At 46.1% G+C, this 24,591-nt stretch overlaps 1 protein-coding gene across 5 annotated transcripts in view; it reads left to right on the top strand.

Moving 5' to 3' along the window:
- Positions 1-24,591, top strand: part of GRIPAP1 (GRIP1 associated protein 1) — a 207,344-nt gene that overhangs the window by 149,509 nt on the left and 33,244 nt on the right. For all 5 annotated transcript variants that reach the window (XM_033922931.1, XM_033922950.1, XM_033922940.1 and 2 more), the window contains 2 exons: positions 7,966-8,059; positions 15,113-15,267. In XM_033922931.1, the coding sequence (XP_033778822.1) occupies positions 7,966-8,059; positions 15,113-15,267 (249 nt within the window). The remainder of the gene's footprint in view (positions 1-7,965; positions 8,060-15,112; positions 15,268-24,591) is intronic.

The raw sequence follows: 24,591 nt of genomic DNA, 5'->3' as shown, positions 1-24,591 counted from the left end.
TTGAAACACTATGTTGATTCTAATAGTGTGTTCAGTCAATTTCAGTTTGGTTTCTACCCCAGATATGGGACAGAAACATTGGTTTCAGTGTTTGGTGCTAATAGAGTGGGATTTGACCACGTGGTACAATATTTGATGGCTATCCTTGGTATTACTGCTGCATTTGACACCTTTAGGGGCAGACTGATCTGGGCAATAAGGGTCAGATTCTATGTGAGGCGCCGCTAGGTGCCCTAATTGCGGACACCTAGCAATGCTTAACTTTGGGATCCGCATTCAACTTTTAGAAAAAATTGTCATGGTAATTGACTGTGCCAGTTTTCAGCTAATCCCCCCCCCAAAAAAAAAATAGCAATTAAGAGTTTTTTGTACCAACTGGAAACAATTTTTTTTTTATTGATGACAGCACAGAAAACAGCGAAAGAACAACAATCAACATAATACAAAACTCATCATCCATTATTTTCTCCCCCCTACAACCCTCCCTACAACCCTCCCTCTCCCCCAACCCCCCTCCCCAGTAAAACAAGACAAAAGGCGACCAACCAAAGCAAACCAAAATCCCAGCTATAATCAGAAAATCTCCCCCAAACCCTGCAAAACAAACTAGAAAAAGTGATACATTACAGGTATCTGGTCACCTGGGTAGCAGCAAGGAGAACCAATACAACAAGAGGGTTCGCTACTGCAGCTGAACCCTCGCCCCACCCACTCAACCAGAAGTAAAGAAATGAAAGATACATTCCAAGACCCTGGATTCTTATGAGTCCTGGAAAAGCCAGCAGGCAGGCTCGAAAAACTAGCTGCCCAGCCTCATATTGTGGCGAGCCAGGTAATACAATGGTTCAAAATAAAAGAAGAACCCTCCCCCCAAGAACGAAAGACAATAAATTAAGAAAGCCCCAAAAGGAACCAGAAGAAAAAAGAAAAGGAAAGAAAAAGAAAAAAAACAAAGAATGAAAAGGGAAAGGAATCTGCATCTCCCGTGCATCCCTCATGAACCCCTCCAACCAACCCCGAGTTTTTTGTACCCAAAAAAAGAGCAATTAAGAGTTTTTTGTGCCAAAATCTTAGGACACTTAGCAACATGTAAGTGGAGATGCTCAATAATAATAAAACCCTTAACGCACATACGCACTTGAAACTCTGTGCCACGCATGCACAGTAGGCTGATCTGTCTGAGGAGGTGGCAGGGTAGCGCTAAGTACGACCATCCCCCAAACACACCATCCCCCAAACAGAAATATCTGCGCGCGCAGTGTGTGCACTGAAGAGGACGAAAAGTTGGAAAAGTTTTCTGCTGCTTTGTCACCGAATGGGTCTGGCAGAGCCAGCGCACGGCGGGGTGAGGCGGGACAAAGCTGAGAAAAGGAGGGGGGGTTGCATGCAAGCTGTTGGGGAGGAGGATGGATGTTCGGCACAGCTGGAGCAGTTCGTGAGCTCCCGGCCCTTCAGTCGCAGCTGTCTCCTACGAGCTGTCTGTCTGCCCCAAGCAACCACTTCTTCCCCGGGGTTCTTAGTCTCTTGCCCTCTCCCGCTGTCTCCTCAGCTAAGAAGGCTCAGTAAGCATTAAAGTGCCCAGATGGAGGGCTAAAAGCGCTCCAGTTGCTGGTACTAATTTTAGTTGTCTGTCAGGGATTAGGCGGGAAGAAGCCGCCTTAGCCAGTTGCGCTTTGTTTTCCCCTTTGAGGCTGAGCTTCCATTTACTGTAGTTAACAAAAAAAATGCGTAAGAAGTGGCTGTGAGTGGACTGATCAGACAAAGATTATTGTACTTGAACTACTTATTCTTCAATAAATGGAAAACTGGAACTGAGGTGATCTGGGAGAACCGAAAGTGGATGCTTGCAGAAGCCTTTGACAACAAGAGGACTAGACAGCGGAGATAAGAGGGGATGGGAAGAAATAATGAGACAGGAAAAGCTCTATGCACATCTACTATAACAAAACCCTTAGGTAGCGCATGCGCACTAGGATTGAAACTCCGTGCCTCAGCTTGCGCACTACAATAGAACTTTTGCTTAGCTTATAAGCAAAGCACCCTGCAAAGCGTGCCCCTTCGCAATATTTCAGCTGCATTAGCTCACCGGAGTTATTTTAGGAAGTCAGAAATCAAAGATGACTGGAGGTCAGGCTGCAAAGGTCCAGGGCGATTAAAATCTCGGGCAGGATCGGGCACGCACAAATAATAATGAAAGAAAAAAAAAAAAGCAGGTACACAAAACAAATCACAAACCATTGTGCATACGGCAGACGTTGCTCCCTCTCCCCAGGGCCAAAAGAAGGACCCCATGTAAAGGAGAACAAGCAGGGAATGAGTTTGGGCGTAGGATCGCTCGGAGTTGGGACTGGCATTCACCTTCGGATGAAAAAGTAACCAGCTCCAGGGGAGCCAGACGCCACCCGCATGCAACAGATCGGTGGTGCCTCTGATCTCCTGACCCCACTACCCCCCCAAGAACATAAGAACATAAGAACATAAGAAGCGCCATCTCCGGATCAGACCTTCGGTCCATCAAGTCCGGCGATCCGCACACGCGGAGGCCCTGCTAGGTATTCACCTGGCTTATTTTATAGCCAACCATATCTTTATATGCCTATCTCAAGGAGATATGCATCTAGTTTGCTTTTGAAACCTAGGACTGTCGATTCCGCAATAATCTCCCCTGGGAGAGTATTCCAGATGTCAACCACTCTCTGTGTGAAGCAGAACTTCCTGACATTAGTCCTGAACTTGCCCCCCCTTAGCTTCATTTCATGTCCTCTTGTCCGTGTCAAATTGGACATTGTAAATAATCTTCTCTGCTCTATTTTGTCAATTCCTTTCAGTATTTTGAAGGTCTCGATCATATCCCCACGCAGTCTCCTTTTCTCAAGGGAGAACAATCCCAGTGTTTTAAGTCGATCCTCATATTCCAGTTTCTCCATACCCTTCACTAGTTTAGTTGCTCGTCTCTGCACCCTCTCCAGCAGTTTTATATCCTTCTTTAGGTAGGGAGACCAATGTTGGACGCAGTATTCCAAGTGGGGTCTGACCATTGCCCTATAAAGCGGCATTATAACTTTCTCCGATCTACTCGAGATTCCTTTCTTTATCATGCCCAACATTCTATTTGCCTTATTTGCCGCTGCCACGCATTGTGCCGACGGCTTCAGGGTCCTATCTATCAGTACACCCAGATCTCTTTCTTGTTCACTTTTCCCCAGAGTTGCACCTGACATTCTGTACTCGTATTCCTTATTTTTACTGCCTAAATGCATTACCTTGCATTTCTCCACGTTGAACTTCATCTGCCATTTCTCCGCCCATTTTTGTAACCGACACAAATCGCTCTGGAGTTCCTCACTGTCCTCCTGCGATCTGATTGCCCGGCAGAGTTTTGTGTCGTCTGCAAACTTGATGATCTCACTGGATGTTCCGTTTTCCAGGTCATTGATATAAATATTAAAAAGGATCGGCCCAAGTACCGAGCCCTGGGGCACACCACTAGTCACTCTCTCCCAGTCGGAGAACTTCCCATTTATGCCCACTCTCTGCTTTCGGTTTTCCAGCCATTTGCCTATCCATCTTTGTATATCTCCCTCTATGCCATGGCTTTGTAGCTTCCTGAGAAGTCTTTCGTGTGGAACTTTGTCAAATGCTTTCTGGAAGTCCAAGTATATTATGTCCACCGGCTTTCCACTATCAATTTGCTCGTTCACGGTCTCAAAGAATTGGAGTAAATTCGTCAGACACGATTTCCCTTTCCTGAATCCATGTTGACTGGGTTTCATCAAGTCGTGTGTGTCCAAGTGCTGAACTATGCTATCCTTGATCAGTGATTCAATCATCTTGCCGGGGACAGACGTAAGACTCACAGGTCTATAGTTGCCCGGTTCTCCTCTCGATCCTTTTTTGAAAATTGGCGTGACGTTCGCTTTCCTCCAGTCGTCTGGTATCTGACCAGTTCTGATTGACAGGTTTGCAAGTTTTTGCAATAACTCTCCAATTTCAATCTTCAATTCCTTCAAGACTCTCGGGTGAATTTCATCCGGTCCAGGTGATTTGTCACTTTTAAGTTTGTCGATCTGATAGTATATCTGGGCTAAGTCCACTTCAACTGTGGTGAGGCTGTCTTCTATTTCTCCTGCAAACACTTTCTCCGCTTCAGGTATTGTTGAGGTGTCCTCCTTCGTAAAAACGGACGCAAAGAAGGAATTTAGTTTGTCTGCGATTTGTTTATCTTCCTTGATGTACCCTTTTCTTCCCTTGTCGTCCAGGGGTCCCACTGCCTCTTTTGCAGGTTTTTTCCCTTTCACGTATCTAAAGAAGGGCTTGAAGTTTTTGGCCTCCCGGGCTATTTTTTCCTCATAGTCCTGTTTTGCTTCCCTCACCGCCTTGTGACATTTCTTCTGTTCATCTTTATGTTTGTTCCAGGCTTCGGTTGTCTTCGTGCATTTCCATTTTTTGAAAGAGTCCTTCTTTACCTTTATGGCTTCCTTCACCTGTATGGTAAGCCATGCCGGTTCTCTTTTGCCTTTAGTTCTCCGATCTTTGGAAATCCTCGGAATGTAGAGATCTTGTGCTTCTGCAATAGTATTTTTCAATAGGCACCATGCCTGATCTACTGTTTCAAGTTTGTCCACCATCTTCTCGAGTCGTTTTGTTACCATGGCTCTCATGCAATCGTATTTACCCTTTTTAAAGTTTAAGGTGGTGGTTAAGGTTTTGACATGTTTCCCTTTCCCGATGTCAAGTTTAAAGTTGATTACATTGTGATCACTCGTTCCCAGTGGAACCATGACTTCTACTTCTGTTATCGGTCCAGTGAGACCATTTAGGACCAAGTCCAAGGTGGCGTCGCCTCTTGTCGGCTCTTTTACCATTTGCTCCAGGAAGCAATCCCCTAGCACCTCCAGGAACTTGGCCTCCTTGCCGCAGTTGGAGGCTCCTAGTTTCCAGTCTATTCCTGGGAAATTGAAGTCTCCCAATATAACTACATTGCCTGTCTTGCATACTTGTTTGATTTCCTCCATCATTTCTGAGTCAGTGACTTCCGCCTGTCCTGGGGGACGATAGTAAAGGCCAATTTTTATATCTGCTCCAGATGCCTGCAGCTGAGGACCCCTCCCCCGGCCAAAGTAAACCCCTGGAGCAGAAAAGGGGAGAGGTGGGAGATCACTCCCAACTGTCCGAGGAGTTATGGCTGGTGGTCGGCAGCAGCCACCGCCGCACAAACTGACAATGGGGTGTGTAAGGTAAGGGGGCTGGGGCAGAAAAGGGGATATGTGTGAGAAGGAGGCTGCAAAAGGGACAGGTGAGAAAAGGGGGCTGGGGCTGGAGGCTGAAAAGGAAAAGATGGGAGAAGGGGAATGGGGGTTAAAAAGGGGTTTGGAGCTGGGGCTGAAAAAAGGCATGTGAGAGAAAGGGGCTGAAGATAGGAGCTGGAAGAATAAGTGAAGATGCAGAAGCAAAAGTTGATGGGGAATGGGAGAATGGAGAGAGAGTTATATGGAGGTAAAGGACAGAGAAAGGAGACAGATTTCTACATTAGTGAAAAAAGGTGGAAATAGGGAAGGTAAAAGGGGAAATGGGAACCTGAATATGGGGGTAAGACATAAGAATAGCCATACTGGATCAGACTAATCTATTCTAGCACCCGTTAATGTAACGGGCTTAAACACTAGTATATATGTAGATATGATCAAAAATTAATGTGACCACATTTTAATTACTACAATGTAGTTTACCTAGATTTGCCAAAGTACTTTTTAGGGCTTTGCAAGTTTGCAAAATGCATTGGCCTGTCTTTAATCAGGGACTTCTCGTGAATATATTTTTCCAGTTCTGATTAACTTACACTGGCTCCTGATATATTGCTGTGCACAGTTTAAATTGTTGACACTTGTATGCAGGGCTTTAAATAAACATACTCCCCTTCAACGTTGCATCATTGTTTAGAATATATTCCCTTTTTAGACCCTTTTGTTCCTCAGACAAGTGTTTACTAGACATCATCTTTTTGGTAGGTTAGGCTGGAAGAGTGTCATTCTTCAATTTCTGTGTAGCTCAGCCTGTCTTGCAAAAGTTGGGCCTCTTCTCCCTTGACAAGAGGAGACATGATCGAAACATTCAAAATACTGAAGGGAATAGACTTAGTAGAGAAAGACAGACTGTTCACCCTCTCCAAGGTAGGGAGAACGAGAGGACACTCTCTAAAGTTGAAAGGGGATAGATTCCGTACAAACGTAAGGAAATTCTTCTTCACCCAGATAGTGGTAGACAACTGGAATACTCTTCCGGAGGCTGTTATAGAGGAAAACACCCTCCAGAGATTCAATACAAAGTTAGACAAGTTCCCATCCATTTCTGTGCTGGTTTGGAGGAACGCTAAAGAAGGAGAAATTAGGTTCTTACCTGCTAATTTTCTTTTTGTCCCTCCAGACTGGCACAGACCCCCTCCCTGTCATTTTTATTTGGTGTCTTTTCTCGAAGAGTACGTTTTTTTTTCTGCGGTATCTTTTTGTCTGGGTTGTTGGGGAGTTCAGAAGGAGCAGTGGTGTTTGGTTCATGTGGCTTAGCTGGCGAGCTGTGGGGATGTTTTTGTAGCTTCTTATTTTAATCAATATCCAACAGTGTGTTTCTCTGTCCGTTCTGGATAATATTCTCCTTCTGGGAGTGGTGTTGGTGTTTATAGTTCACAGTAATTAAGTTCTTAGTTCTGCTTGGCTGTTTGTCAGACTAATTATAGATGGGATTCACAATTCTTATACTAAAAACAAAAGTCAATGTCTCAGTCTCCACCTGCTGGCAGAGAAACGTAAACCATCTGTTTCTGTGCTAGTCTGGAGGGACTAAAAGAAAGAAAATTAGCAGGTAAGAACCTAATTTCTCACTTTGGAAACGGGACTAGTTTGGGTGGTTTGCAGTGATGAAAGATGTGAGAGACTTACAGAATCAAAACATTTTGGTTTCTTTTAAATTAGATTTTGAATATTTGACTTTTTTACACTGAAATTGAGTAAGTTGTGTAGATCAGTGAAACAGCCTTCTACTTTAATGTATTCTGAATTGTATTTTTTAGACAGCAGGATATGAAAACATATATAAAGGTGGGACAACTTTTACAAGGCACTGCAACACTTTTTAAAATGTTATAGCAGACACCACAGCAAGTGGAGCCAAGTCTTCTAATGCAAGCTAGCAGCATAGTTTCTGCTGTCAATGCAAAGTTCTTTGATAAGGTAAGGGCCCTCAGGGTTAGTAATGCAGAGATTTTGAACCCTTATCCCGTCCTTTGCCAGGATCCTGACTATGGATGAGCAACATTTTTCTCCTATAGAGTGCAACACTAAGTTGAGCTAGGTAGAGAGGAAGGGAGCTATTTGAGCATGAGAGAAACATCAGATATGTTTACTTAAAGCTGGAGCAGGATAAATCTTTCCTCACCACTCTCACAGGCTGATCTGTAGATCCTAAGGATACTAGTCTTTATACTTTCTGAAGATCTTTACCTCTAGTCTAGTGTTGCCCATTCCCACCTACCAAGCTTTCACACCTCAAGGTTCTAGATCACAGGTGTCAAAGTCGGTCCTCGAGGGCCACAATCCAGTCGGGTTTTCAGGATTTCACCAATGAATATGTATTGAAAGCAGTGCATGCAAATAGATCTCATGCATATTCATTGGGGAAATCCTGAAAACCCGACTGGATTGTGGCCCTCGAGGAGGGACTTTGACACCCCTGTTCTAGATTGTGACTCTTTGGTCACATGACCATGTCCCATTGTACAGGGGCTTGTTTCTCCTCTCTAACTATAAAATGTCAATCAGAGGGTGCTGAGTTCTGCAGCTTCAGAGACCACAGCTCTTGAAATCAGGGCTTCTCAGTTGAATCTGCACTTGCTTTCAGATCAGTAGGTAACCAACCACATCTCTGCTGTAAATCAGTGTAGTTTTACATCTGATTGTCTGGTTCTCTTGGCAGGTGAAGCACCTGGAGGTTAGCAGCGCTTCTATGGCAGAGGACCTGTGCCGAAAGAGCGCTATCATTGAAACGTACGTCATGGACAGCAGGATAGGTAAGAGGCTGAGCTGTGGCTTTTGCTGTCCTCTCTTTTGTCTGTAAAGCTTGGGAAGATGTAGTTTGCTTGAAAAGTTGAGTGTGGGTCTCTGTAAACATGGAAAAACAAAACATTTTGGAAAAATAGGGACCATCTATGCTGCTCAGTTTCACTCCTGTTTCATAGACCCATATAGTAGCGGAAAAGCTATTTATTTAGCCACCATGGATATTACGTTAGTGTTTCTGAACCTAGTGGGATTTTTAGGATATTCACTCTCACTATTTATAAGAGAGATTTACATACCCTGCCTTCTTGTGGATAGCCTGAAAATCTGGCAGGCTAGGTATGCTGGAGGACTAAATTAAGAACCACTGATGCAGTCCCCTCCATTCTCTAAAGAGGGGATCATCTTTCTTCAGTAGGGCCTGAACATTAGGTTCCCTAGGCCTAAACCTTCAGCCTATTCTACACCCTCACCCCTGTTGATTACTTTTCAAGACCCTAAACACCATACTTGTGAGACTGACAATTAAATACAGCAATTATGTAGTCATGATCATTCTTTCAGAATGATGCTATAAAAAGGCATAATTAGATGCCATGCTTATTAATTTTTGTTTTGTATACTTATGTACATACATATACATAATAAGGATAATAACAAAAAGCTTTTTCTGCATGTAAAGCCAGTTTTATCTGCAGAAAAGGGTATTTATTAACACTTTGCATCTGTATGCATGCATACAGAGTATACAAAGTGTGCACCTGCATTCATGGGATTTGCACATAGGTGTTCTGGAGGTATAGTTTGGGTGGAGCAGAGGCATAGTTGGCAAGTTATGCATGTATTTTATAAATAGGTGTGTACAGGCTTAGAGTATCTTTACAGCAGGTGAAAATTTTTGTGTCTGCATTTGTTCTCTTACTGGGACTGGATCTGGAAGCTTATTCTATAAACACATGTAGGTGTCTACATTCCTTTGATGAAATAGGTGCTCCTTGTGGACTTCTAGCATAGACATCCTGTTATAAAAATATCCCCAGTGAGGGCAGTTTCCAAAAGTTAGTATTTCTTTAACCTATTTATGCACCGATTGTCAAAATGGGGTTATGAGAGGACTTTGATAACTACTGTGTGTTACAAAGTGCCTGACTAATTTTAGTTTAGTTAATCTGGCATTTGATATATTGCCTTTCACTTTAAAATCAAAGCAGTGCACCATACAACCCCCTCCCCAGAAAATAGAAAGGAACTATGTAGCATCAAGGGAAAGGGATATACAAAAAAGGAAGAAAAAGGATGTGGAGTTGACTACTGAAAACCTCAGTATCATTCACTGATGATATTGGGAATGCTAAGGTGCACTAGCGGTTTTAGCACGCACTACAATACCTCATGCGCTAAATGCTAACGCCTCCATAGAGCTTGCGTTAGTATTTTTCCTTTAGCACATGGTTAACGCATGCTAAAAACGCTAGCACACCTTAGTAAAAGGAGCCCTAAGTGTAGCATATGATGCACATAAATATCCAAAAGGAGGAGAAAAGAACCCCAGGAGTCCAATCAATAGAAAGACACCAGTTTGGGGTTTGGAGTACTATCACTGGTCAAAGCCTCCTTTATGAAGAATGATTATTTTTATAGAAAAATTTTTTTGTCTAATTTATATTAATTTATAATTTTTAGTTTAAATATTTTTCAATAAATAACATTTCAAAATTCATTTTCTCTCAAATTCGATGAAGAAACAGAGAGCTGGCAACCAGGCAAAATTAATCCATTAACAAAGCTGGATATAATATGCTAAAAATCAAATCAAACAAGCACTTATCTTTCAAACCCAACAGAGGCCAGAACCGTGTCACGCTAACAGGCTTCTTCAGGAGAAGTGCTAGAAAATGGTCAATGCCGATACCAGCTCATGGAAGGTTGCACAATCATTTGCTGACACAGTCACACTGGAAAGCAAGTCAGAGCTTGCAGGAATGGGGTAGAGCCAACTCGCTCAGATGGGATGGGGAAATTGAGTTCCTATAGGGACAAATTTGTCTCCATGCCATTCTCTATCATTCATCCCATGTCACGAGACTGCTTATAGGAAGCCTCGTTTACATAATTTTTTCAAATCCTCCCCTTTTACCTCAGGACTGCCCTCTGGTCTTCAGTTGCTTTCCTACAAGCAAGACAGTAGGAGCTAGTCTTTTCTGCTCATGTTTGGGGTTTTTCTTCTACTCAATCTTTTTTGCATTTTGCGTCTCCGTGCTGCAGAGGTATCCTGTGGGGACAGCTCTGGCTGTGGAAGATCACAGATTTTGTAGATAAAGTCTGCTTCCAGAGGGTTGACTGCCTTGCAGTGCACCTCCTGGACAGCCTGGAAGAGCGTCACCAGTGGGGTGCCACAGGGCTCAGTGCTTGGACCCGTGCTCTTCAACATCTTTATAAACGATTTGGACATTGGTACGACGAGTGAGGTGATTAAATTTGCGGACGATACGAAGTTATTCAGAGTAGTGAAGACACAGGGGGATTGCGAAGATCTGCAACGTGACATAATCAAGCTCGAGAAATGGGCATCGACATGGCAGATGAGGTTCAACGTGGATAAGTGTAAAGTGATGCATGTTGGTAACAAAAATCTCATGCATGAATACAGGATGTCTGGGGCGGTACTTGGAGAGACCTCCCAAGAAAGAGACTTGGGAATTCTGATCGACAAGTCGATAAAGCCGTTCGCACAATACGCAGCGGCAGCGAAAAGGGCGAACAGAATGCTAGGAATGATTAAGATGGTGATCACGAACAGATCGGAGAAGGTTATCATGCCGCTGTACTGGGCCATGGTGCGCCCTCACCTGGAGTACTGCATCCAGCACTGGTTGCCATACATGAAGAAGGACACGGTAATACTCGAAAGGGTCCAGAGAAGAGTGACTAAAATGGTTAAGGGCCTGGAGGAGTTGCAGTACAGTGAGATTGGAGAAACTGGGCCTTTTCTCCCTTGAAAAGAGGAGCCTGAGAGGGGACATTATTGAAATATTCAAGATAATGAAGGGAATAGACTTAGTAGATAAAGACAGGCTGTTCACCCTTCCCAAGGTAGAGAGAACAAGAGGGCACTCTCTAAAGTTAAAAGGGGATAGATTCCGTACAAACGTAAGGAAGTTCTTCTTCACTCAGAGAGTGGTAGAAAACTGGAACACTCTTCCGTAGTCTGCTATAGGGGAAAACATCCTCCAGGGATTCAAGACAAAGTTGGACAAGTTCCTGCTAAACTGGAACATACGCAGGTGAGGCTGGACTCATTTAGAGCACCGGTCTTTGACCTGGGGGCCGCTGTGTGAGTGGACTGCTGGGCACGATGGACCACTGGTCTGACCCAGCAGCGGCAATTCTTATGTTCTTAGATAGGTGGGACTCCTGCCCTGTCCATCCTGCACCTGTCGCAATCTGTTTTTGCTTCTCCAAGTTGTTTCTTGGATGCCTTGGGGGCTGGAAGAATGCTTGTATATATATGTTAGTTTTTCTGCAGGAGTAGTTTCTAAGCTCCTTTGAGGCTTTTGTTAACTGTTTGCAATTGATGTTTTAGTGTTACTTCTTGAGCAGAAGGGTTGTTGCTGAACTTGCTTGCCATGGGTATCTCTACTTCACGTTGATTTGGTGGCTCTTAGGGCTAGATTCACAAAGCAAACCAATCATGTACCGATCAGTTTGCGAGCCCTTTACATCCAGATTTCCTTCCAACCCCATTCACTAACGCCTGCAGTGATCCAATCCCAATCCTCCCATGCAAATTAGTAAAACCCCATGCAAAATAGCCAAGTGATTGATTCACTAACAATTGCTTGGCTATTTTGAATCGGGTTTTACTATTGGCAAACCCAACTGCTGCAGACCTGTTGGTAACTGTGTTGAGATGGTTTCGAAAATGGCTGCTGTGACTTCTGCAGTTTTCACGATGTTGCCACGGAAAGTCGTAGCAGCCATTTTCAATAGTAGCTCTGCACGGAGCAGGAACTTAGGAAGATTGCTCCTGTCCCGGTTCACTGCTTGACCACCAGAGCTTTCAAGGTAGGGTGCAGAGGTTCGGGAGGTGGGGTGGTTCAGAGTTGGCCAGGACAGGATGCAGGCGGGATCGCTTCTATCCCAGCTCACCGCTGGACCACCAGGGCTTGGCAGGCCTGGGGGAGGTCTGCAACGAGTCCGGGCGGAGGGAGTGCTGAGTAGCAGACTTGAATATAAACTGATATCCCTATTTGTGGGCCATTTTTCTGGCCATCTGAAAGCCTCCCTTTGTTATGAAACTGGCCAGCAGAAGTCAGTTAATATATTACACCCACAGGATGGCACCTTGGAACTCTCTTCAACCTTACATCAGGCTATGTGCATTTTTTATGTGATTTTTATGCAAAGGAACATCTGTGATTTTTAATTAATATAGGCTGTTATTGTGTTGGCACAGTTTTTGTCACATAAACCATTTTTTCTCATGCATTCAGTGGCCTTCGGTAAAGCCAGCTCCCTTTAGACTTGAGTCGATTGTCTCTATTCTTCCTAATATTTCTGACTCACAAATTAATCCTTAACCATCCAGACATTTACGGTGAAATCTTTTTTTTCCCAGTGTGCAGCAGCAACCAAAAAGCAAACAGGATGCTAGGAATTAGGAAATGGATGATAAATAATACTAAGAATACTATAATGCCTCTATATTGTTCCATGGTGCGACCTCATCTTGACTATTGTGTTCAGTTCTGTTTGCCAAATCTCATCAGAAAAGATGCAAAACGACTGACCAAAATGATAAAGGGTTGGAACTCCTCTCGTATGGAAAAGAGACGGCTGAGGGAGGGATATGAATGAGGTGTACAAAATCTTGAGTTTTGTTGTGTAGAACAAGAAAAAATTAATTGATTTTGAGATATATATATATATATATTTTTTTTTTTTTACTCTAAAAAAATTTACAAAGACTGGGGGACACTTAGGTCCTGTTTCTTTAAGTGGCACCTGCCTTGGCAGGCATCTACAAAATGAGTGCCCACCGCATGTCAATCACAGTCAAGTGTCACTTCTAGATTTGTGGCTCCCAAGGACCCTAGGCACCGGAAATGTAGGCCAGGGTATTATAGACCTACAATTCTGACACCTAGGGCTAGATTCACAAAGCAAAACAATTGTGTACCGATCGGTTTGCGACCCCTGCCCTATTCACTTACCTGTCTTCCAACCATCCTCCGATCCACGCATGCAAATGAGGGCAAGGCCATGCAAATGTAGGCAGGGACGCAATTCACTAAACTTTTTTCCTATCCGACTGTGCTCGCAAAAAGCGACTGCTCAGGACCAGTTGCTGAAGCCCTTTGTGACTGCCCTGCCTTCTGCAGCCCCTGCTCTCTGCCCTGTCAGCCCCGATCTCTTGCTGCCCCGAATGCCTCCTGCAGCCCTGAACGTGCCTGCCTGCCTGCCCCAACTCTCCCACCCTTCAAGTCCGTGGTTTTAACCCGCGGGCTTAAGCGGGTTAAAACCACAGGCTCCCAAAAGTTCCTCGATTGCCAAAAAAAAAAAATCTATTGCCGGCCCTGAGGTCCAGCAATAGCATTTTTATAGGCTTTCTTGCTGCCCTGGCTGCGCTAAAAAGAAGAAGGAAAAAACAACAAAAAACCATCTACAGATGGTCTGCGCATGCGCAGGGATCGCTATAGCGTGATCCGGGCCTGCAGATGGGGGCGTTCCTCTGACTGCCCTCATCTGCATGTTAAAGTTTACTGAATTAGTTGGACCTGCCTGAATCGTACCCGATCTGGTAGGTTAGTGAATCCTGCCCTTAGGGTCCTTCCTAAATTGCAGCCAGCAGCACATAGTGACACTGAAAACTGGTGCCATCCATAACCATGCCCACTTTGGCATTACTATTTGCTGTTAGCTACCAGGTACCTAGGCACCGGTCCCAGAGAACGCATAGCAGTGGCTATTTTTTTTAACAAGGTTTTAATTGTGCTTTAATGGCATGACCAATTATCATGCCACTTAAACCCAATTAAATCAATTAAGCTAGGCAACAGTAAAGTGGCTACTGCCGCCCTACTTTTGGTGGCTGTAGTAGAATGTGGAGTTATATGGAAATACTTTTAAAACAGAGGAAATATTTTTTCACTCAATGAATAGTTGAGTTCTGCACCTCACCTGTTCTAAACAACCCCAGAAAATGCTGCATTACTATTGCCCCGATGCAGCAAAATGTAGCCACAAGAGACAACTATTTTTATTCCTGGGAGTTATTAAATTTCGATAAGGTCTGCTTCTATGCTTGTTTCCACTTTTGATCTAGTGGACCATTTACCTTATTTCTTTTTTAAAAAGGTTTGGACAATTTCCTGGAGGAAAAATCTAGTCTGCTATTGAGATAGGCATAGGGGAAGCCACAACTTGCCCTGGGATCAGAAGCATGGAATATTGCTACTATTTGGGTTCCTGCCAAGTACTTGTGACCTGGATTGGTCACTTGTAAGAAATACCAAATACAATTCAGAGACTACTGGTTTTTTAACTTAATAATGTGGGCAACAAAATGCTCACTTCCCATTACTGAGAAGTCTATACAAGAAAAATTGGGAGGAGAGGGAACAGTGAACAGTAGCTGACAACTACTGCTAAAACTTCCTGAAACTCATTCCCTCAGACATCAGGTTGAAAACCAGCAAATTTCAAAACAGTTTTCCAGCTTTTATAGATAAAACAGATCTCCAAAAGAGAAATGGAGGCCAGAAAATAAGACTCAAGGCCTTTGCTCCCTACCTTTCATGAGCAGGATACTCCCCTGATCTTCCTCCATCCAGAATGGCTTATGAAATATGAAGCTCGGGGATTAAGACAGTGTCAGCACATTAAGGAGCACCAAGGAAGGTGACCACAAGTTTTAAATTATTCAGGTGAGGGGAGATCTAAAAGCTTTAAAGAGCACAGCTGGTAGCACACAGGGCCTGTGTGAGTCATATAGAAGGGGACAAGAAAAATAAGAGACTAGGAGATGTGCTACAGGGACATTCAGTGTTTGTCTTCCTTCCCAGATGTTTCAGCAGTACATGGGCCATCAGATCGTAGCAGTATTGGCAGTGTCCTTCGGGATCTGGTGAAGCCAGGGGATGAAAACCTGCGGGAGATGAATAAGAAACTTCAGAACATGCTGGAGGAACAGCTGACCAAGAACATGCACCTGCAGAAGGTGAGAGGGGGAGCATTGTGCATAGTGTTCCTGCAGAAATGAGTGTGGGTGAGGATAATGTACCACTTCATGCTTTTATCTTCTTTCTTTCTTTTTTATTGCCTGTATCCTGCTTCTTTTTCTTCTGTCACTGTCCAACCCTATTGATCTATCTCCTCCATCAATGCAGAAGCCTGAAGCCTGTTGCTGGTGGGGTGGGGGCTGGGAAGGGCACAGGAGGAGGTGTGCAGAGCAAGAGGGCCATTGTTTTCCATTAGAAATTATTGTTCATTATGGAGCTGCTCTTGTGGAACCAATTTATTTTCAGTTAAGAGATTTGTGCTTGCTGATGTTGCAGATATGGGACAGAGTATTATGGTAGAAAACAGAGTTGGAAAGAGATTAAAGAGCCATCAGTGTATCAGCTGTTTTCTTTTTCAGTACACAAGAGCAAGGTGCACTGTGTCACTAGTGGAATGGGAGGAGTGATCCTCATAAAGACTTTGCTTCTGACATGCTTTATTTTAATTGTACAGTTTAAATAACCAAGGTAACTGTGGTTCTGAGGTCAGGAAGTTCTTGATGAGATGATCTTTGCATCATAGGTTACTTTATCACTCTGTGCCTTCATTCTAATCCTGTTTTGCTAATTCTATCACTTTGCTTGATGCTTTTGTTGCAAGGCACCTCTTCCAAATGACAAATCTATCCCTCTGGTCATGCTGCTTGATGGTAGTGGAAGCTGCCTGCAAAACAAGATTCCTGTCCTACACTGTGCACACTCCCAGGAGATTCCAGCAGGGCTATTTCTAAACATGATCACTGATTTTTTTTAATTTTTATTATTATTATTGTTTGGCCATTATTTGGGGGGAGGTTGTTTGCTTTTTTTGAGTGAAAGTTGATAGTGTTGCTATATGTAGAGTCTGTGCTCCCCTCCAGAGGTTTCCGAAAATATATTTTCCACTGATGAGAGAATATGGCAGAGAGACAAGACATTTCCCAGAGCTACAGTACTCCATTGGTGCCCCTCTCTAATAAATGTCTGAGTGCAGGCTGTAATTTCAGCCTTTTTAGAGAATGGAGGGGAGACTGCAGGGAAGCAGCAGCTTCACTGAATGTGGAGACAAGATTAGGACTTCTAATACAGCACTTGATCTGTGGATAATTGATCAACATCATACAGATCTAGAGATGGAAATACTGGGATAAAATGAACAAAAAAGACATGTAGCCTTCACTTTCCATTTCTAGGTCATTTTCAAATGCACATGTTAATAAAGTAATGTGCAAAGTGGCATTAAAAATGCTCTAGGAGATTCTTGGCAGCAGATATTTTGGTGACCTTGTAGTGTGGAAGTCACTCTAGCCATTGCCCACATACAGTTTTCAGAATAATTTGTTAACTTTAGATGACATCTTTCTTTGTAGTGGGCACAAAAATAAAATCAATTGGTGGCTATATTTGAAAAAAGTACATAAGAGAAATAAGAGAGACTATTCACCTGTCAGATTACATTTCTGTCTTGGCAGTGGGCTATTTCTTCCAGGATCATATGGCCTTTTTATTGTTCCTTTTGTCAGAGTCTTATTTTCTTTGTAAAATTCAGGAAGAATGTACTTATGAACTCATATTTGTGAAGGAAGGTGATGTACAAAAGAAAAATCCAGTGCAATAGGGATGGTATGCTGACCCAAGGGTCTTCCATCCACTCCCATGAATCCATTGCAAGAGATACCGATTGCTTTTTTCAGCACCTCCTCCTCCCTACTCTCTGCTGCCCCCATACTGCACTGGAAAAAGAGATTAGGTTCTTACATTGATAGTCTTTTCCAGTAGATAGGGATGGTATGCTGAACCCCACGCCCATCATTGTTTATGTTCCTGCCTAGACTGTCGGCTGCCTGAAGGCTGCATCTCTGAACTTTCGGCCAGCTATCATAATTTTGAAGAAATTGTGTACTGAATGTACATAGTTCCTTAGGGATTTTCCCCTGGGTTCCTCAGTTTATTATGACTTATTGTTCGTAAAGAATTGTTAAGTTTGTACCTTTCTTCTCAATGGCATGTCTGTGCTTTGTGTTCTATTATGTGAGCAGATCAAAGTCTTGTTGTGGGGGTTTCCCTGTTCTCCTCCTGTTCTCTGTTGCCAGCTTTTGAAACTGACTGGGGGCAGCAGAGAGCAGGGAAAAGGAGGAGATGCTGAAAACAGTGATCAGTATTTCCTGCAACGGACTCATGGGAGCAGATGAGAAGACCCTTGGTTCAGCATACCATCCCTATCTATGGAAAAGATATTATTAAGGTAAGAGCCTAATCTCTTTATGTATGTACTAGTTTTTTAGCTCGTTACATTAACGGGTACTAGAATAGATGTGTAGACTTAGGCATTTCTTTCTTTCTTTCTCTCTCCCTGGCCCCCTGCTGTCTTTCTTTTTGTCTCTCCCCCCTGTCCAGCAGCACCCCATTCACTGCTCTCCCTATCCAGCAGTAGCCCTTCTCCCTTCCTTTTACCTCCCCCCTGTCCAGCAGCACCCTATTCACTGCTCCCCCTATCCAGCAGTAGCCCTTCTCCCTTCCTTTTACCTTCCCCCCTGTCCCGCAGCACCCCTTCCCTGCTCCCTGTCCAACATCCGCTAGGCCGGGCAACCTCAGGGCTTTTGCTAGGCTGGCCCGCCTCGCATTATCGAAGTGGGCCAGCCTAGCAAATGCCCCGCGGCTGCTTGATGAAACTGTGGCTGCTGCCACTGCTGGTCCGGGGGTGAGATGAAGAGGCTTCCCGGCAGTGTAGTCAGAAGGCAGAAAGTCAGCTGGCATCGGAGATCGGGGCAGGAAATCAGCTGAGGCAGGCACTGCGCATGCGTAGCATGGATCACGAAGCATGGACACACAGAGATTGAAGTGCGCATGCGTTCTAAGGGCTTTATTATAGTGGATTCTGCACAGTTTAGGAAATGCATGTTTGTTTTTTCCCAATGTTGTGCTACATGCAGAGTTTGATTTCTTAGGGATTTTTTTGTTCAGTTTTTGTCTGCATATGTGTATTTTTAATTTGTGGCCCCTTATTCTGTGTTTTGGGGGGTCTATCCATGTTCTACATTTGTGGCCATATAGTTTTGGTTTGGAGGACCTGTTTATTTTGTTTTCCCAGTAGGAGATGTGTTGATATATTAGGGCCCTGTGCAATATTTACAGTGCTATCTCTTCATAGGTAGAGTTAGGGCTGTGATGAACCGGATTCACTACGTTTTTTTCCTCTGTAGTGTTTGTGCACCTTATAAAGTAAGAAAAAAGGTGGAAGGTTCATATCATTGTTACAGAGGTCAAGCCACAATTTAAATATCCTTTATCCCAGGCCAAGCAGACAGCATATTCTCTACATGTGGGTGACGTCACCGATGGAGCCCCCTAGCGGACGTTTTTGAAAGCAGACTTGCTTGAAGACCTTCAAGCTTGCGATTGGCCCGCGCATGCGCGCGAGCCCCTCCCGCTCAGTCTAGGGCATGCGTCACCTCAGTTCTCTGTTTTCTGCGGAGCCAGAAGAACTGCTCCCTTGCTTCGCGCGATATCGTTGTCCCTCTTGCACTGCGACTTGTTTGGTTAGTTTCAGTCAAGTCGCTGTGCCAGCGTCTTTGTTTTCCTTTGTTTATCGTTTTTTCAGTTTGTGTATTTTTGACTGGGTTCCCGGTCTTGCTCTGGCCGCCTGGCCTCGCGGGGCCGCGGCCGTTTTTCCTTCTTATGTCCTGGCCTCGTTCCGGGTTTAAAAACTGTACAAAGTGCAACTGGGTTATCTTCATCACCGACCCTCATCGTTGGTGTGTGGAGTGCCTGGGTGCAGAGCACTGCGCTGAGTCGTGTCCCCGTTGTGCGACTTTGCAACCGCGGGCTCTTCGTAGGAGGGTGGCCAAGATTCTCCAACTCTTTGGCCCCATGGATCCTGCGGAATAGGCCTCGAGCTCGGCCTCAGCGCCCTCTTTGGGTGCCTCGGCCTCGAAGTCCCTGTCGTCCTCTAAGGCTCTGGCCTCGGCTCCTCCGGCCTCGGGTAAGTCTCCTCTTTCCTCCTCAGGTGTGCCGGCAAAGAAGCTTACCTCGGAGTTTCATGTCAGTGCCGCTTCATCGGTGTCTTCGAGACATCACTCTAAGCGTGCCTCCTCACGTAGGGAATATTCTTCCTCGGTCACCCCCGAAGGAGCGCACTGCTGCACCTAAGACCCAACCACCCTTGGTCTCGGTGCCTATGTTCGAGGACATGCTTAAGGCTATACTTACCACACAGCTTTCCTCGGTGGTGAGCCAACTGGTCCCGACTTTGACGCCTCTGACCTCGGTCTCAACCCTGCCTCGGTCTGACCAGCCTGAGCGTCCCCTTGTATCTCAAGGCCTTACCTGCAAGACTTGCCGGGTTCCCTCGAGTGACTCTTCCTCCCCCGAGTCACCTGTGACTTTTCGGGGGTCCAGGCCTAGGGGCCGGTATTCCTCCGCTGCTATGTCGCGACTTGACCCTCCTAAAAAGCCCCAGTCTTCTCCGCCCCTTCGGGGCAGGTCTCCGACCGTGAAATCTTCCAGGCACACGCTTGTCCTCGAGTTGGACTCTAATGTATGTTCCCCATCGAGGTGGCTGCCAGCCTCTAAGGGGTCTTCTTCGAAACCAGTGGAGGAATTTTCCTTTGCCCCGTCTTCTCCAAGGCTTCACCATCTGCTTCCTCGGACCCCGGGGGTCTTCCTCGGTCCATCTTGCTCGAGGTCATTCCTCGACGCCCCCCAGACATTTTAGTCGAGCCTCTTCGGTCTCCCATTCGAGGGACCCCGAGGCTCCGGCTTACTATTCGAGGGAAATTTCTCCCTCTTTCTCGGCTGCCCCCAGATCTTGCTCGGGGTCTCCTCAGGAGGGTGAGTCTTCTTCTCGAAACTCATCCTTTACTCGTTTCATCTCTGATATGGATAGAGCCTTGAACCTGGACCTCCAGTCTGAGTCCTGTTATACCCAGGAATTCCTGGTGGAAATGGGTGTTGATTACCAGCCACGTGAAGCAATGCGCTTGCCTTTGCACCAGGTTCTCCGGCAAACATTTCTCCGGAACCTGGAGACCCCCTATGCGGTCACGGCCATTCCCTCCAAGTTGGAGTCCCGTTACCGGACGATCCCGGTTAAGGGATTTGAAAGTTCTCAGCTTTCTCACCAATCCTTGGTGGCTGAGTCTTCCTTGAAGAAGTCCAAGACCTCAAAGGTTTACGCTGCCTTCCCTCCGGGCAGGGAGGGACATACGATGGACAGATTTGGTCGCCGTCTTTATCAAAAGTCAATGATGGCGAATCGTGTCCTCAACTATAACTTTATCTTCATGTCCTACCTCCGGTTCTGTGTGGACATCCTCCGCTCGTTCCTGGAGGATGTGCCAGAGTCTCGGCGTCAAGAGTTTCATCTCCTCGAGGAGACCCTTTCCCAGCTCTGCCTCTATATGTTTCAGGCGGCCTACAATGCCTTCGAGTTGTCCTCGAGGGTAACATAGTAGATGACGGCAGATAAAGACCCGAATGGTCCATCCAGTTTGCCCAACCTGATTCAATTTAAAAAATTTTTATTTTTTATTTTTTCTTCTTAGCTATTTCTGGGCAAGAATCCAAAGCTTTACCCAGTGCTGTGCTTGGGTTCCAACTGCCGAAATCTCTGTTAAGACTTACTCCAGCCCATCTACACCCTCCCAGCCATTGAAGCTCTCCCCTGCCCATCCTCCACCAAACGGCCATACACAGACACAGACCATGCAAGTCTGCCCAGTAACTGGCCTAGTTCAATATTTAATATTATTTTCTGATTCTAAATCTTCTGTGTTCATCCCACGGCCTTTGCGATTGCCATGCGTCACCTCGCTTGGCTCAGGATTGTGGACATGGATCCGAACCTCCAGGATCATCTCGCCAATCTCCCTTGCGTGGGAAACGAGCTGTTTGATTCCATTGAGGCAGCCACTAAGCGCCTCTTGGAACACGAACGGTTCTTCGCGTCTTTGGTGAGACTTAAGCCAAAGACCCCTCCGGCTCGGAACTATAAAATTCATCTCCAGAGGTATCCGCAGAAATGTACTCCTGCGTTCTCTCGGCCTCTTTCGAAGTGGCCGCAGCAGCAGCGCTTGGCTAAGGCCCAGCCACCAGCCCCAGCGAAGCCTGGGTCGTCTTTTTTTGACAATTCCAGTGCGAGCCTTCGGGCTCTCTTCCTCCTGGAGCCTTCCTCCCTCCCCATTGGGGGTCGTCTCCATCATTTCTATACCCAGTGGGAAAGTCTTACCACCGACAGCTGGGTGCTTTCCATCATCCAGGAAGGGTACTCCCTGCACTTAAGTCACGTATCCCCGGACCTTCCTCCAAGAGAGTTTCCTTCTGCCCGGTCTCAGCTGCCTCTCCTTCTAAAGGAAGCTCGGGCCCTTCTTCGCCTTCGGGCGGTCGAGGAGGTTCCTCGGACCAGTGGAATACTGGATTTTATTCCCGGTACTTTCTGGTACCCAAGAAGACAGGGGATCTGCGCTCGATCCTGGACCTCCGTGCTCTGAACAAATTTCTAGTCAAGGAACGATTCAGAATGCTCACCCTTCCTACCTTGTATCCACTCTTGGATGAGGGGGACTGGTTGTGCTCACTGGACCTCAAGGAGGCATACACACACATTCCGATACACCCAGCCTCTCGCCGGTATCTGAGATTCCAGGTGGGGGATCTCCACCTCCAATATCGTGTCCTTCCCTTCGGCCTGGCGGCCTCCCCGAGGGTTTTCATGAAGTGTCTGGTTGTGGTATCTGTGTCCCTCCGTCTCCGCGGCCTGCAGGTGTTTCCCCACCTCGATAACTGGTTGATCAAAGCGTCCTCGCACCACAAAGTTCTGCGAGCGATGAATCAGACCATCTTGCTCCTTCAGAGTCTCAGCTTCGAGGTGAACTTCCCCAAGTCCCACCTCTGTCCATCTCAGTCTCTGGAATTAATCGGAGCGGTCCTGGACACAGTTTGTCGCCGCTCCTTCTTGCCTCGCCCTCGTCAAGTGTCCCTTGTTCGTTTATACCAGAGGGTGGCCCATCTGTCCTCGGCCCTGGCTCGGCTCCTGATGGTCTTCCAAGGTCACATGGCCTCTACGGTTCATGTGACTCCTTTTGCCAGACTTCATCTCCATATTCCACAATGGACTCTTGCGTCCCAATGCAACCAGGATCGAGATCCTGTCTCTTGACTCATTGTCGCGATTCCTTTGTTGAAGAAGTCTCTCCATTGGTGGATGCTCTCTTCCAAACTTTCCAGAGGTTTTCTGTTTCATACCCCCCCTCCGCAGAAGGTCCTCACGACGAACTCGTCGACCTATGCTTGGGGGGCTCATCAGGACAATATTCGCACTCAGGGTCTTTGGTCCAGTGCCGACCGCCTTTGTCACATCAATCTGCTGGAGTTTCGAGCAATTTTCCTCGCCCTGAAGGCTTTTTGTCACCTGCTTCGTGACCGAGTGGTGCTGATCCGCACGGACAACCAGGTCACCATGTATTATATCAACAAACAAGAAGAAATGGGGTCCCTGTCCCTGTGCCAAGAGGCGATGCGGCTCTGGGATTGGGCCATCCGCCGCAACATATTCCTTTGAGTGGTCTACATTCAGGGCCAGCACAATTGTCTGGCGGACAGGTTGAGCCATCTTCTGCAGCCTCACGAGTGGTCCATCCATTCCTTGACCCTGTGTCAAGTGTTTGCTCGTTGGGGGACTCCGGACGTCAATCTGTTCGTGTCCCCCCTCAATCGCAAGTTGCCCCGCTTCTGCTCCAGGGTTTACACCCCTCTCAGGCTAGAGGCGGATGCTTTTCTGCTGGACTGGACAAACCTGTTTCTGTATGCGTTCCCTCCATTCCCTCTGATTCTGAAGACTCTCGTCAGGCTCAAGTCCAAGAGTGCCACCATGATTCTGCTATCTCCTTGGTGGCCCCGACAGCCATGGTTCTCCCTCCTGTTGCAACTCAGTTCCAGGGAGCCTCTTCTTCTGCATGTTTTTCCTTCTCTGCTTACGCAGAGTCGGGGTTCTCTACTTCATCCCAACCTTCAGTCTCTGCACTTAACGGCTTTGTTCCTCGAGACTTAATGCCCTCGTTCCAGTTCTCACAGCCTGTGCTGGACATCCTGGAGGCATCTCGGAAGAAGTCCACTCGCCTATGTTACCATCAGAAGTGAACCCGCTTTTCTTCCTGGTGTGCTACTCGACAGCAGGAGCCGCTTTCTGCCTCCTTATCTGCTGTCCTGGATTATCTGTTACACTTGTCTGGCGCTGGACTCAAGTCCTCTTCGGTTCGAGTCCACCTTAGTGCCATTGCTGCTTTTCATCAGCTGATTGACGGGAAGCCTATCTCTGTTCATCCTGTGGTTTCCCGCTTCATGAAAGGCCTTTTCCACGTTCATCCGCCCCTTAAACCTCCTCCTGTGGTTTGAGATCTTAATGTGGTCCTTGCTCACTTGATGAAACCCCCTTTCAAGCCGCTAGCACGGGCTCACTTGAAGTTTCTTACTTGGAAGGTTGTGTTTCTTATTGCTCTCACTTCTGCCCATCGGGTCAATGAGCTTCAAGCCTTGGTAGCAGACCCACCTTTCACTGTCTTCCATCATGATAAGGTGGTTCTCCATACCCATCCTAAGTTCTTGCCTAAGGTTGTTTCTGAGTTTCACATCAACCAATCCATTGCTCTTCCTGTGTTTTTTCCAAAGCCCCATTCTCACCCTGAAGAAGTGGCTCTGCATTCTCTTGATTGTAAGTGTGCGCTGGCCTTCTACTTGAAGCACACCGCTCCTCATCATTCTGCTCCCCAGCTGTTCCTCTCTTTCGATCCAAATCGCTTGGGTCGCTCTGTTTCTAAGCGGACCATTTCTAACTGGTTTGCTGCTTGTATCTCTTTCTGTTATGCTCAGGCTGGTCTCTTCCTGCCGGGTCGAGTCACGGGCCACAAGGTCAGAGCGATGGTGGCATCTGTTGCTTTCCTCCACTCTACTCCACTTGAGGAAATCTGTAAGGCTGCCACTTGGTCCTCGGTTCATACGTTTACCTCGCACTACTGTCTGGATACTTTCTCCAGGCATGACGGCCATTTTGGCCAGTCCATTTTGCAAAATCTGTTCTCCTAAATTGCCAACTCTCCCTCCATCCCATTCTGGTTAGCTTGGAGGTCTCCCACAGGTAGAGAATATGCTGCCTGCTTGTCCTGGGATAAAGCACAGTTACTTACCGTAACAGGTGTTATCCAGGGACAGCAGGCAGATATTCTCGCAACCCACCCACCTCCCCGTGGTTGGCTTCTTTGCTAGCTATCTGAACTGAGGCCACGCTGAGG

The sequence above is a fragment of the Geotrypetes seraphini genome, chromosome 1 (assembly GCF_902459505.1).
Source record: "Geotrypetes seraphini chromosome 1, aGeoSer1.1, whole genome shotgun sequence".
NCBI lineage: Eukaryota > Metazoa > Chordata > Amphibia > Gymnophiona > Dermophiidae > Geotrypetes > Geotrypetes seraphini.
The sequence above is the reverse complement of the archived record's forward strand: the minus strand, read 5'-3'. Positions and strand labels throughout refer to the sequence as shown.